The sequence below is a fragment of the Cydia pomonella genome, chromosome 19, assembly GCF_033807575.1.
Source record: "Cydia pomonella isolate Wapato2018A chromosome 19, ilCydPomo1, whole genome shotgun sequence".
In the NCBI taxonomy this organism is placed as follows: Eukaryota; Metazoa; Arthropoda; class Insecta; order Lepidoptera; family Tortricidae; genus Cydia; species Cydia pomonella.
In genome coordinates this window covers 4,585,884-4,599,161 of record NC_084721.1, presented here as the reverse complement: position 1 = coordinate 4,599,161, position 13,278 = coordinate 4,585,884, and the positions used below count along the sequence as shown (strand labels likewise).

The 13,278-nt window shown below is 36.9% G+C and overlaps 2 protein-coding genes across 2 annotated transcripts; one reads left to right on the top strand and one right to left on the bottom strand.

Annotated features, from left to right (window-relative positions):
* The first annotated feature begins 704 nt into the window (after nt 1–704).
* Nucleotides 705–6,616, top strand: LOC133528674 (transforming acidic coiled-coil-containing protein 3-like). Its single transcript, XM_061866139.1, has 2 exons — nt 705–902; nt 1,119–6,616. Exon 2 carries the CDS (start codon nt 1,179–1,181, stop codon nt 2,148–2,150), a length of 972 nt encoding a protein of 323 aa, XP_061722123.1. The 5' UTR covers nt 705–902; nt 1,119–1,178; the 3' UTR covers nt 2,151–6,616.
* A 1,011-nt stretch (nt 6,617–7,627) lies between these two features.
* Nucleotides 7,628–12,185, bottom strand: LOC133528673 (probable cardiolipin synthase (CMP-forming)). The gene is made up of 5 exons (XM_061866138.1): nt 11,600–12,185; nt 11,354–11,491; nt 10,727–10,942; nt 8,772–8,867; nt 7,628–7,840 (listed from the first exon to the last, which is right to left on the bottom strand). Exons 1-5 carry the CDS (start codon nt 12,011–12,013, stop codon nt 7,688–7,690), a joined length of 1,017 nt encoding a protein of 338 aa, XP_061722122.1. The 5' UTR covers nt 12,014–12,185; the 3' UTR covers nt 7,628–7,687.
* Nucleotides 12,186–13,278: the final 1,093 nt, after the last annotated feature.

Genomic DNA, 13,278 nt, shown 5'->3' with positions numbered 1-13,278 from the left:
GGGTTCGAATCCTACGTGGGCTAGAGTTCATCATCGTTATTTTTTTCATTGTTATTGACATCATAATATACAATTTTTAATTGGCACTGTATCATTTATTTATAATAAATGATACAGTGCCAATTACATCCACAGTATCCACACTTCCCGATTTCGGGTCTGATAAGCGTTTTCGTTTTACGGAATATCAGCACATCGTTAAAGCCCGACCAGAAAGAAATATATGATAATTGTCAAAAGGGCGCTGTTATTCACATGTATAGGGTGACAGTTCCGGTTAGTATCAAAAATTAAGTTGCAATTAAATTCCGCAATATGGCGCGTGATCATATATTACTGGTCAAGTTTTATATTTTTACACATTTTCAATATTGTAGACGATGTGCCGATATTTGTGAATCGGAAAAATATTATTTTTCGGGCCCGAAATCGTCTTGGTAAAGTGTGGATGTAATTGGCACTTATGTTATTAAATATGTTTCTGCATTTCAAGTTCGCCATTACTACTTACAGGGGGCAGCATTTTCCATTGAGACATTATTTTATTATGGATCAAGATTATTATGCGATAACAATATATTTTACAGCAGCCATTCCGCTTCTTGCTCCGTCGCACAGACCGTACATAGGTAGTGATTCACTATGTTCTATCGTCTGTTATGTCCGTTATTTTTCACACCTGGAACACTAAACAGAGCTGTCAATTTCACGTTGTCTCTGGTCTGGCAGTAATTGGTAGTGGACGGACTTGACTGATGTCATCATCGTTATTTCCTAATAAAGTTTGTACTGTGGTGAATGTTTATTTAATTATAAAGTGCAGGCATTGGCATAAGATTCCAATCTATCTGTATTCCTAATTAGTGATTTCTATCCAAGTGCGCAGTGTTCAAGGACATGCGGTAAGTTTGCTTTCGAAGGTTTTCTTTATGATCATATCGTATTAGGAATTATATTTCCGAGCGTAGGATGTTGACCTTTTTATTGAGATGCTTCGGTACAATTTGTTGTCTCCAAAAGTATCATGCTGGCCTTCACTTAATTAGGACACCGAGTAAAATATGTACTCCAGTTGACTCACCTTGATATTTATATTAAGTATCATTATGTATTTCCAGGTATAAGATTCGTCAATGAACACTGTGTTTGAGATATAGTGAGAAACTTTTAGCAGTACCATGTCAGGTACGGAGCAAAATATAGTGAACTCAATGCAACAATTGTCTGTTCAGCCAAGTCATAGTGGTCATACCGAGAAACCCACGCAGGTGGTCACCCCCGCAGTGAACAGAAGTCAGCTGTCTTCAACTCCGAAGGTTACACCCGTTAAGGTGAACACAGTGTCACCAGCTATTGCTACAATCGACAGACTTCTGAGCTTGGGAGGAAACACCCCTCCACCCCCGCCAGTTCTAACCCGCACGTCAGACATGGACCCCCACACTGTCGAACAGCTGCGGGCTGTTAAGGAACTGCTCACTGCTCAAGAGGAAGAAGCACAAAACCTCAGAGATCTCAATCGGGAATTAAGAGATCGTCTCGAGGAGTGTGAGACCAAAGTCAAAAAGCTCTCAGAACAAAATGAAGAATATGCTGAAAAAGAAAAGGCTCTCTCGCAGCGTGTTGCGGAAAAAGTTAAAAATAACAAACAGATGAGTGTAGTCATGGAGGAGTATGAAAGAACCATCTCATCCCTTATAGGGGAACGAGAAGCTGAAGCCAAGAGATGGGCGGAGGAACGAGTCACACTAGTTCGGGAACGAGACGAAGCTGCATCACATCTGGCATCCATGGAACATGCCTTTAATGATGTTCACACAAAATATGAGAGATGTAAAGTCATCATACAAGGCTACAAAGGCAATGAGGAGGCTTTGAAAAGGTCTGTAGAAGAAAACAATGATGCGATACAGAAATTAGAAGCAAGGTATGAGACTTTGCGTCAACATGCCATGCAGCAGCTAAACAAGGCCAATGCTGAGCTTGATTCAGTCAAAAAGACTCACCAGGCTGATATATTGAAGCTGAATGCCATGTTGAAGAAGAGTGAAGTACATGCTTCCTCCCTGCAGGAGTCCCTCGCTCAGAAGATCAAAGACAATGAGGAGTTGACGGCCATCTGTGATGAACTCATCAACAAGGTCGGATAAATACTTACTAATCTTGTAAGCCACATTTTCATTTCACTAACCTGCATTTAATATATGTGCATTTTCAACAAATGCTTCATGAAGTTAATTGTAATAATTAAGTAAATGCTTAGCTATAACTTTAATGTGCGCCAGTGCTGTTACCATTTCTTCATTGTGTGTAAATTGTAAATAATTCTGTGCAATTAATTGAGGTTTTGTCCCTTTATATTTTTGTACATTTTTTATAATTTTATACTTAAGTTTTAATTTGTTTTGACATTGAATATAAATTTCATAAATTCATTTAATTTTCGAAGGCTTCTTTATAATTTTGTAATTCAGTATTGTGTTTATATTTTTCTGTAATTTTATTAACATAAGTAATGAAACTGGTAAACTGATGAGACTTATTATTTTATGTTCTGATTGTAAAATAGTTTATCCAAAGATAAAGTAAAAGTGGTAAAGGTTTGGTAAAAAACAAGATTGATTATTTTGTAGTAACATAACATTAATACCTGCCATATTTTATTTGAATGTTGTTTGTATTAGTATTATTTTATAATGAAGTATAATGTATCCATAATAATGTAGAGTTAAATTAAACATCGAAAAACTAACTCAATTGGCTATATCAAGCCAGCAATCGGGAGCTCTGAGAGGCAGATAGTTGCTTGTCTAGTCTACTAATAGAACATGTAATAGATTCAAGCTATAGATACAGCCTACATGTTTTTTATGCCTCATTTTGCATCAGTAATAAGAGAACTTGATTGAAGCCTCTTTTCTAATTTGTGCTTAAGAGGGAAAAGGGGACAACCGCATCTCCATACGTTTGTAGTCCCCATTTTCCTCTCTGGATATTGATATTATGGAAAATATATTTATATAATTTAATGTATATTTACCATAGGTATGCCTCTATGTTAGACTTTTTTCGATTTTTTGAGTATTGTAAAAATTAGGAGCGAAAACATTTCAGTTTAAATGCTCCTAACCCTTATAATAATGAAAAAAAGTCAAACATAGGGCATAGCTGTAGTTGCTATACAACAAACTGTGTCAAAATAATTTTCAATAATGTTAATATGCAGATAGGAAAATGAGGACCATGTTTGTATGAAAAGGTGATTTCGCGCGGGTCCTCCACTTATGTCTTAATTGTGAACTATAAAACCACCCAACATATAGTCCAACAGCTTCCAACTATGGTCCAAAATTTATTCAAATATCTTCATTTAGGTGTGATTATTATACTATGAATTTTCTCAAATGATTTTTAGGCAGACCCTAACCGGTTAAACAAAAGCCATTGTTTATTTTGTGCTAGCGGTCGGTTTTCGTGTAAGGGACTTGTAAAAGCAACAATGCCGTTTAAAAAGCAACTTTATCGTGATAGTATTAAGATTCAAATCTATGTACAGCTCTGGTAATGTACGACGATCGACCACCTCAATGTAGGCGAGCGCTTATATTATTACATAGATTTGAATCTTTAATACTATCATGATACGGTTGCTTTCTAAAGGACATTGTTAGTTTGCCACATGGCTAATCTTCTGGGTCTTAGGCGTAAAAATCATTTCAGAAAATCTATACTATACATGAATGTCGTAATTGTATGGCAAAATATGTTGATAAATGAAAGAAAAAATTCGGACTAAACTAAAAAGAACACCGGTATTTAAACTTAATTACGTTTTGAACACGTGGACCATAGTTATAGCACTGGTCTGTAGTTTGGTAGTTTTAGGGAAATAATTAATTAAGAATTTACAGTGTATGTACTTTTTTCGGTAAAGTAAGTAGAATGTGCAATACTCCTGCAAGGATATCAAATGAGACAATACAGAACTCATTCGGATTGTAAAAAAAAAAACTATAACTTAATGTTAGCTGAATTAGGCCTAGTAGTAGGGTTTATAACCCACTTCCTATCTAGGTTTAATACTTGATACACTATGTACATCAATTTCAGCTATTCATGAATATTTCTTGTATAGTTTATGCCATAAGTTATTTATTTATTTACAGGAAGCTGATTAAATGTACATTGTGCCTTTGAAATCTTCTCCACATCCGGTCCATTATGAGAAATATGATTGAGATTCATAACATGATAAGTAGTTTGTAACTTGTATATTTTAATGTATTTAGAAGCTCATTCATTGTTGAGCGGTTGCGTTGTTTTATCTTATTGAGATGTTCACTGAGAATAGGGGCATTAGCTCACAAAGTTCACACTGCGTTGTGTACAATGGCAAATTATAATATGAGATAAAACCATATTTCCTAACTTAAGATCGCTGAACAATAGTTACGTAGCGTACTGAGCGTGAAGCGTAGATAGCGTGTGTTGTAGTGTATCAATTCATATTTAAGAGACGTCACACTGCATCGCACGCACGAACCACGCGAGCGGTGACGTCTTTTATGAACATCTACATAAATTACACAAGTGCAGGTACAGTCGTGCTCGGTGGTCACAAATATCTAAGCACAATGCTATTATCAAGGTTTTGTTGAGTTAAAGTTCAGATATTTCGGAACACGTGTATTATGCAATTTTATTTATGGTGAATGTCCCTTTTCTCAAGAACAACACTATTTGTAAGAATAGTTAAGGGTTTTTGAAACCTATTTGTGTCAAGTATTTAAAGTTTGGGCTTCTATGTAAGCCACGAGCACTATATCACACATAATGTGAGTTACACACAATACTTAAAAAAAAAAAACTGTTTTCAACAAGAAATGTGATAGTATTAAAATTTAACCCACTACTAACTTAAAACATGTTCGACATTCCACAGTGTTTTAAGATTGGGATAACTTTATAATTAAAACTCATATTAATCATACTCATATTCATCCTCAATGTTTCCATTTTGTATTACGCATTGTCAACTAATTCTTTGGAAAAGAAGGATCAGCACATCCTTTAAATACCTGAAATTAGGTGCCGTCACGTGGGATAACTGGGGACAGGAGGGGTAACATTAGACAATAGAAATATTCCCCAATTATATGTACGTGGCTGATAGCAGTGTACAATCTTTAAATCAGGATTCCCCAAGGGCACATTTTTCAACTAGCTGGATTAGTTCATAGTCAAAAATATTGTCCATAGTCCCCAGTTACCTCACTTGACGGCACCTAATTCCATTACAGGAGATTCAGTTCAATATTTCGTCGTGCATAACGACTGCTATGTGAATTCTAAACGATAGTTCTTATGCAACTTGTGCAATAAGATTATACTAATATTAATATTATTAGTATTAATTTACTGCACATAAAATAAAACTTGAATTATGTTCAATAAATTCTTTCACGCAAACTTCACTCTAATAAATAATAGCATGGCTATGGTTTCTAAAGTAATTACTTTTCCTAATAGAATAATAATATAAAGCGGTATACATACAGCATATATACCTAACTTAGCTAATTTCAATAGACACAAGTACACATTTGAAAAACTACTACCAAACTACGGTTTATCTCGTTTAAATTAGAACCTCTTACTTTTTGTAATCGGTTAAAAACGTAGCCACGTCACCGTCAGCGCCATCCGAATAAATAACTCCGCCGTGTTTGATAGCACAGAGCGTGGAAGACTCGGAAGTGTTATTTTAAACGTCATCATTTCATAGAAATTTGACGTTTATGATAACACTTCCACACCCTGTGTTATCAAACACGGTGCAGTTAGCTTAGACGGAATCTACGAATTGATTGACACCTTATCCACCGAAATCGGCTCAGTAATTTTGACGCTAGGGTGGAACACATGTTACCAACATTATATATGTCGGCGGCCGATCGTAAAAGCATGCAGATCCTGAAATTCTTAGGCATATCGTGCAACGTGAAAATCTTTGTCTCGTACCCTGAGTTTTTCTGGACAGTTTGCCTTTCGGGTATCTGAAGCGACAAGCAACCTAACGAACCTATCCTCCTCCCTACCTATTATACTTTAACTGACTATTACCGTCAAACATTACACAGCCATCACGATCTGCCTGATCGGCCGCCGACATATAGACAGCAAAAAGCAACCATTTCTGTAGTTGAATAAAAGTAGAGAACATTTCCTTATATAGGGCCTTAGGCCATCGATCAGGGGGCCTACCGCGAAAAACCAAATTCGCATATTTGCGGGATCTTTCTATTTTAGATACTCTCACTAAGCCGTAATTAGAGTGACAGAGAAAAATGCCCGCAATTGACGAACTCCGATTTTCGCGGTTATAGCCCTGCTGTACCGCAGTGTTATACTCACTTATAAATTGTAACTCTTTTGCTGCTTTAGCCATTGTTCCAAAATGGCAACTTGTGGATAACGTCATTTTGCCTAGTTAAGTATAATTTTGTAATCATTATATTTATATATTTTTATAATACCTATGCGTAATTTATCATGATAATTTACTTGCAATTTATTCATATGAATAGAACGAAATAAATCAATTCCATATTTGTAATCATTGTATTATTTCATATACTTACCCACTACTCTTATTTATTAATAACAAACTAAGTTACAATTTTTCTATTAAATTTTATCATTTGCAGGCGAATAAGCAAAACACAGCTCTATCATTATTATTATTATATAAGACCTAAACTATCACCTGTGTTCCACAAATAAAATTTTATTTTGGGGTGATTGTCCGGCTACACTACTTTCACACTGACATATTCGCTAACGTCTGCGTAACTTACTTTCTATACATCTCGCTCGCACCAATACGTGTCGTACCTATTAACGCAATCACTGCCACCGACGCATATATGCGTTCAACGTCATACAAGTTTGTTCCTAGGCCACGCCCCCTGGCAGTGAATGCGTTAAGTCATGCAACAGTCGCAAACTAGCAGTCTAAGTAGAAGGCGCTGTCCGCATTATGGAAGGTAGAGGCAAGGAATAGAATCTGCATATACCAAAATGTCCGACAAAAAACCATAAATAGGTGGCACTACAATACCTAGAATACTTGAGAAAAAAATCTAATCATAGACAGCGCACTTCACTCCTTCAATAACGCCTAGGTTCTTAGCTACTCTGGAGAGATTTGGAACTATTATTTATAGCTGACAGCTGGACACTTGCAACAGTTCTGCCTAAGGAGATTCTGTTCCTTGCCTCTACCTTCCATAGTCTGCATGTTTTCAAGGGCTGACAATTGACAATCAGTTAAATACAAAAAAAAAGTATGTCATCGTACAGCATCATCTACTGTAACTGCCTATTAAACCGCTACAATATTTTGCAATACTTTTCACGTGTGCTGGTTGCTTTGTCTATGGTACGAATCGATGAAGATCTCCACAGACGGTGCAACACATGCCATTCGATTTTATATAGCTGCCAGATAAGGAGAAGCAACGAATTCAATCGATCAAATGGCGCAATGTACTTGTTGCAAATCGCGTGCGATTATCGGTGACGTTTGTAGAGGCCATAAGCTGGCATTGAAATAAACAGACAAAAATAATATATACATTTTATTACACTTTCCCGTTTCAAACATAGGAATATTACCGATCAACATTCACTTGTTTTTCTTCAAGATTTTGTATGTGTCCTTACTGATTAGATAACTGACGGCCGACAGCACGGTGGAGGCGGCCGTGACGCCGCACAGCGCGTGCAGCGCGGGGTGGCCCACGTACCCGAACACGGGAGATGCTAGGGTTGTGCCCACCTGGAATAAACATTTGGTTCATTATATATTTTTCGGTACTTCAGAGTAATTGGGGCATACACAGATTTTCAAACAAGAGTTATCATCACTCAGAGGGACAAGCAGTACGCTAGTCTAAAATTGCCCTTACGTTTATGGCGCATGACACACTGCATCCGATTCGCACGTCGCTCCGATGTTTGAGCGAATTTATTGGGATACCATTCTGCCCTAAGATTTGGAGATGGAAACAACCCTATTTGTTTCACGACTCTCATGTATGTACTTACACATAATACGTAATATAGGCACATGGCACACTGCATCCGATTCGCTCCGTGCGAGCAGGGGGCCTACCGAGAAAACTGAAATTCACAAATTGCGGGAATCTTTCTCTTTTACTCTCACTAAGACGCAATTACAGTGACAGAGAAAAATACCCGCAATTGACGAACTTCGATTTTCGGGGTTATAGCCCAGGTGTCAGTCACAAAGAAACTCATAGTTAAAGTTTGTGGGAGTACAACAGATAACATATTTTAGAAAGTTCTTATTCTTAGTGAAGAAACGTGCAACCAGTATTAGTCAATTGGTTTGACGCATTCAATGGCATGGTTAAGTAGGTACAACATTGCTGTGACATCATTTTTTGGGGATTCACAACAGTAGAGCTTCTACTACGTATCCTTAACACATTCACTGCCAAGAACAAGGTATAGGTGTGTTCATTTTGTATTGAACTGGGGCGCTTGGCACTGAAGGTCAACTGGCATCGCTGGCCCAATATTGCAGGTTATCTATGTTAAATTTTCAAGATAGTTGAAATTCAACTCAATGTCACTATAACAATGTTCAAATTTCAGTTCGATAAAAGTGAAACATAGAACCCTGTAATATTGGGCCAGCGATATGTGCAAAATGTAGGTAAGCGATTTTAGTTAGAAATATGTACCAAAAGTAACTGAATGGCAGTGTTGACTTTGCTGATGAATGTGGGAGCGAGTTGAGCGGTGGGATGTGTCACGTCGAAATACCTGCTCAGCGTTCTCTGTAAAAAAATAAATCTTATTAATATGAGCACCTTTTGTTACACATAAAAATGGCATACACTCCCATTTTTTTAAAAGCGGCCATGTGCGAGTCGGACTCGCCCATGAAGGGCTCCGTACCATTTATGACGTATTGAAAAAAAACTACTTTCTAGATCTCATTCAAACCAATTTTCGGTGCATGGTAATGTACATCATATATTTTTTTTTAGTTTTAACATTCTCTTATTTTAGAAGTTACAGGGGGGGGGGGGGGGGCACACTTTTTACCTACTACTTTGGAAGTGTCTCTCGCGCAAAATATTCAGTTTAGAAAAAAATTACATTAGAAACCTCAATATCATTTTTGAAGACCTATCCATAGATACCCCACACGTATGGGTTTGATGACAAAAAATTGAGTTTCAGTTCTAAGTATGGGGAACCCCAAAAATATTTTTTTTTTCTATTTTTGTGTGAAAATCATAATGCGGTTCACAGAATAAATCTACTTACCAAGTTTCAACAGTATAGTTCTTAGTTTCGGAAAAAAGTTGCTGTGACACGGACGGACAGACAGACAGACATGACGAATCCATAAGGGTTCCGTTCTTTGCCATTTGGCTACGGAACCTTAAAAAGCTAGCAAATATGAACCTTACGTAATGGCACTTTGACAGTGTTTGTTGTAATATTAACATCGATGCTTAGTTGGTCAGTCACGTCTAAAAATATCGATACGGACAAAGTGCATAAATTGTCGTGTCTATACACGACCTTATTGCCTATATTTTAAGGCTCCTGTTTGGCACATACACACCTTAGAAGCCTTCAAGGGTTAGGGTTAGGGGTAGGGGCACACCAATGGTGGTATAACTAATTAGGCAAAGGCGCAGATTATATATGACCAAGGTTAATTATGACACAATATTGAAAATATTTTTGAATAATATTCCAATTGCCTTTTTATCATAACCTTTTTATCTTTTTATATATAATTTGACTATACATAGCATAAAATAATAATTGATAGGGTACTTTCCTACTAGTCAAATCAGTTACTTTTAAAGAACTGTCAAAACAATTTGCCAATATGGAGTTAATATTAAAAGTGATGTCATGGTCAAACCACCTACTTTTTATAGTTTTATCCGATTTATTAAAGTTAAATAGGAGTTGTGGCAAAAGATAACTGCTACCTATGTTTTTCTTATAATTATTTTATTTTGTACCCCGGTGTAAAGTCCCTATTGTTAAGTCTTCATCATCGCAATCTCATAATATCCCACTACTGGGTACCTCATAAGCGGGTTCAAGCCCACTAATTATAGTTTCCATTGTAAGATCTATTTTGATTAGTGTTCAACTGAAACATGATTTTTTTAAATGGTTCAGCTTTGGTTCTAATTTCGGCAAAAACCAAAACTTTTGTAGACTTGTTAAAATCTTTGAAAAAATGTCATATAACCACTTTTATACACAAATTAAGACTGTGTAGACCTTCCAGTGGCGCCCTCATTATCGGAATTGTGTTTCCTCCTCCTACCCCACTACTTGTCCTACTTGTTCCCCAACTTTTAGTTTTTGTCACATAGTTTAGTTTCACTGTATTAAATACCATTTCGTATGTTTCGATCCGGCCGAAAGGTTCGACCATTCTTTGTCGGAAACCGAAACTACGGCCAAAACATGACTTTTTAGCCGAAACTGGGTGAAACTGAATTTTCAATGAGTCACTATTTTATATATCTCAGATACTAAAATGACAGTTTGATTGGTCAATTTACATCCTCATGCTTTTGTATCAATTTTGTATGACTAATAATAAGACTATAAACAAGTTATAGACTAATTTCGAAACAACAATATAAAAACTTACTGGGGGTGGCAAGCTGACATATCTTATAACAAACGCGGCCACAACCAGGGCCACATCTCTTGCAACAATCAGCACCGTCAATGACAGTGGGATCAGGTTTTGCCAAGTGAGTGTGACGAACAGTGTCGCCACAAGTATCTTGTCAGCCAGCGGGTCGAGGAAGGAGCCCATGCGGGAGGACTGGCTCTCCCATGTTCTTGCTATCCAACCGTCTAGCTGAAACATGGTAATAAAAAATTAACAATATAATTGTGTTTATTCTTATGAATATTATAACTTATCAAAAACACAGACAGAAAATAGATAAAGCTCAAAAACAGGCAAAATATTTTTCTTATGTAGAACACAAAATTTATTACTATTATTATTTTATTTGATACAATAGCAGCTCTTGGAACTGATGCGTGTATATGGCAGCACTTCAGTTTATTTATAGATATTTAGATAGGGCCTTCAGTCTTAATTTCAAACTATATTTAAGACCATTTCAGCTTAGCTTAGCTCAGCTTCATAGAACAGAAGTACACAGGTCCACACAGAACAAGCTGCCTCATGAGGAAATTGTCGTGTGAATGGTGTAAAGCAGCTTATTCTGTGTTGATCCACTTAAGATGTCTTTAATCATACCAGGTCTGTAACTCCAGCAAAGGTCAATAAACCAAGCGCCAAGTGATAATCATCTTGTAGAATAACATACCCCAAATATGGGGAAATTGCCATCCTGGTCACACACAGGAAATTGGGTATTGTGAACATTCTATCTTTCTGTAACAACAGACAATAACATTTATAATTGCAATAAATATTTTTAATTTCATTTCATTTACTTCAACTAAGATTTAGGTAGGTTTAGGTTGTAAGCTAAGATTTCACCTCAACAGCTTCCTCAAACCTTTCCCTGACTTTGGCTTTGGTTTCAAGAATATCCTTCACTAAATGCTCCTTCTTTTCCCGCAGCTTCTGTCCAGTTAGCTCCTTCTGGTGTTTGATATCTCGCACCAGCTCTTCCCCCCGCTGTCTTATCCTATGTTCTGTGTCCTTTAACTGTTCTTTCTTCTGTTCGAATACGTCCTTCAACGCCTCAGCTTTCTTTTCCAATTGAAACAAGTTCTTCTTTTCGTCAGAGTAATATGCACAACCCAGCGGCAGAAGCTTTAAGGGACTTCTTGCGAGAATAGGCCTCTGCTCTCTTACAAATACATCGCATTCTCGCCGTCTATTGCTACTTGTTTTGCAGTACAGAGTTGATATTTGTCTCAAAAAAGTAGATCGCGCTATTAACCGCATTATAACGGAACGAAACAGAAACTAAAATAAAGACGTAACAAAGTATACGCCAGCTTTATTTTCAAATAACGTTAGAAAATATAATTTAGCCAAAGATGAATGTTTTCAATTCATCACATTGTAATTTTTAATTTTCCGACTTTTCGCCAAAAAGGCAGGCATGCATTAACATTTGTCAATTTTGACATGACTTTGACTGAGCTGAGGTCTTTGACAGCTGTCATGTTGCAGGTAGTTTCAGATATAGCTATAAACGTTAATCCCCATTTGATTCCATGATCATCTTTGATGATGATCCGCTCTAGTTTTTAATATTTACATGTATCAATGATGTAAAGTTTTCTTAGAATTATGGATAAAGCCATAGAATTTCTAGCTATTTCTAACTTACTAATGTATTTTAACAAACAAAAAAACATATATCAACCATGGAGATATAAAGTGGAACACACTCTTAACTTTTTTTGTTATAGTAAATTGAACTTTATCACTGAGACAGAAAGGTGTTCTTACCAGACTAGAGAAAACTGTCCACTTGAGATAGCAAAAGTGGGGCACGGTGTCTTACTCACACATGTTGTGTGACAGAATATTTTCACAGGTGACCACAATCATTCGATTTACGATAAAAATACAAGACGATAATTGTAGGTTAACATTTGACAATTATCAGTTTTACACAACTCTTATTAAGTACTTAAGTAAGTTTATCTAATTAGGTGTGTCTATATTTCAACATGATTAAATTGGTGGAGTGATTATTTATTTATTTAATCAGTTTACAATTGTACCTTAACAGCTAAAGCCACAGCGGCACAAATTGGGAGACAGTAATATTTATACATTGAGTACAAAAGTATCTACATAATCACATTATATAATACTACTTACAGGCATCTCTCGCTCTATCACTCTCTTACACTCAGTCATCAGTCGTCCGATTGCACTCACAAACAAGTCACACTCCGGGTGTGCCTCGAGCACGGAGTTGAGTAGAGCGTGCGCGCGCGCGACCGGCGCCTGTGCGTGCGCCGCGTTCCGCTAACAGCGGGTGACGCCGCGCGCGAGTGTACTGGTTAGGAACAAATAATCGCATGAAGGCCTCGACAAGGAAGGGCTACGCTATCAATTGTGTTTCTAATAACACCGATTGAGAATTTTGCTAAAGAGAGCAACCTACGTAACTGGAGCGAGTCGTACCCTAGATGTCCCTGCAGAAATAGAGTAGGGTACATGTACGGATAATAGGTGTGTATCTTTTTGTA

Excerpts from the sequence above, each read along its gene's own strand:
- LOC133528674 (XM_061866139.1), top strand. The coding sequence starts at position 1,179 with ATGTCAGGTACGGAGCAAAATATAGTGAACTCAATGCAACAATTGTCT.
- LOC133528673 (XM_061866138.1), bottom strand. The coding sequence starts at position 12,013 with ATGCGGTTAATAGCGCGATCTACTTTTTTGAGACAAATATCAACTCTG. Across the intron at positions 11,492-11,599 it reads GGTTTGAGGAAGCTGTTGAG|AAAGATAGAATGTTCACAAT; the intron begins GTGAAATCTTAG and ends CTGTTGTTACAG. Across the intron at positions 7,841-8,771 it reads CTGCCATTCAGTTACTTTTG|GTGGGCACAACCCTAGCATC; the intron begins GTACATATTTCT and ends TGTTTATTCCAG.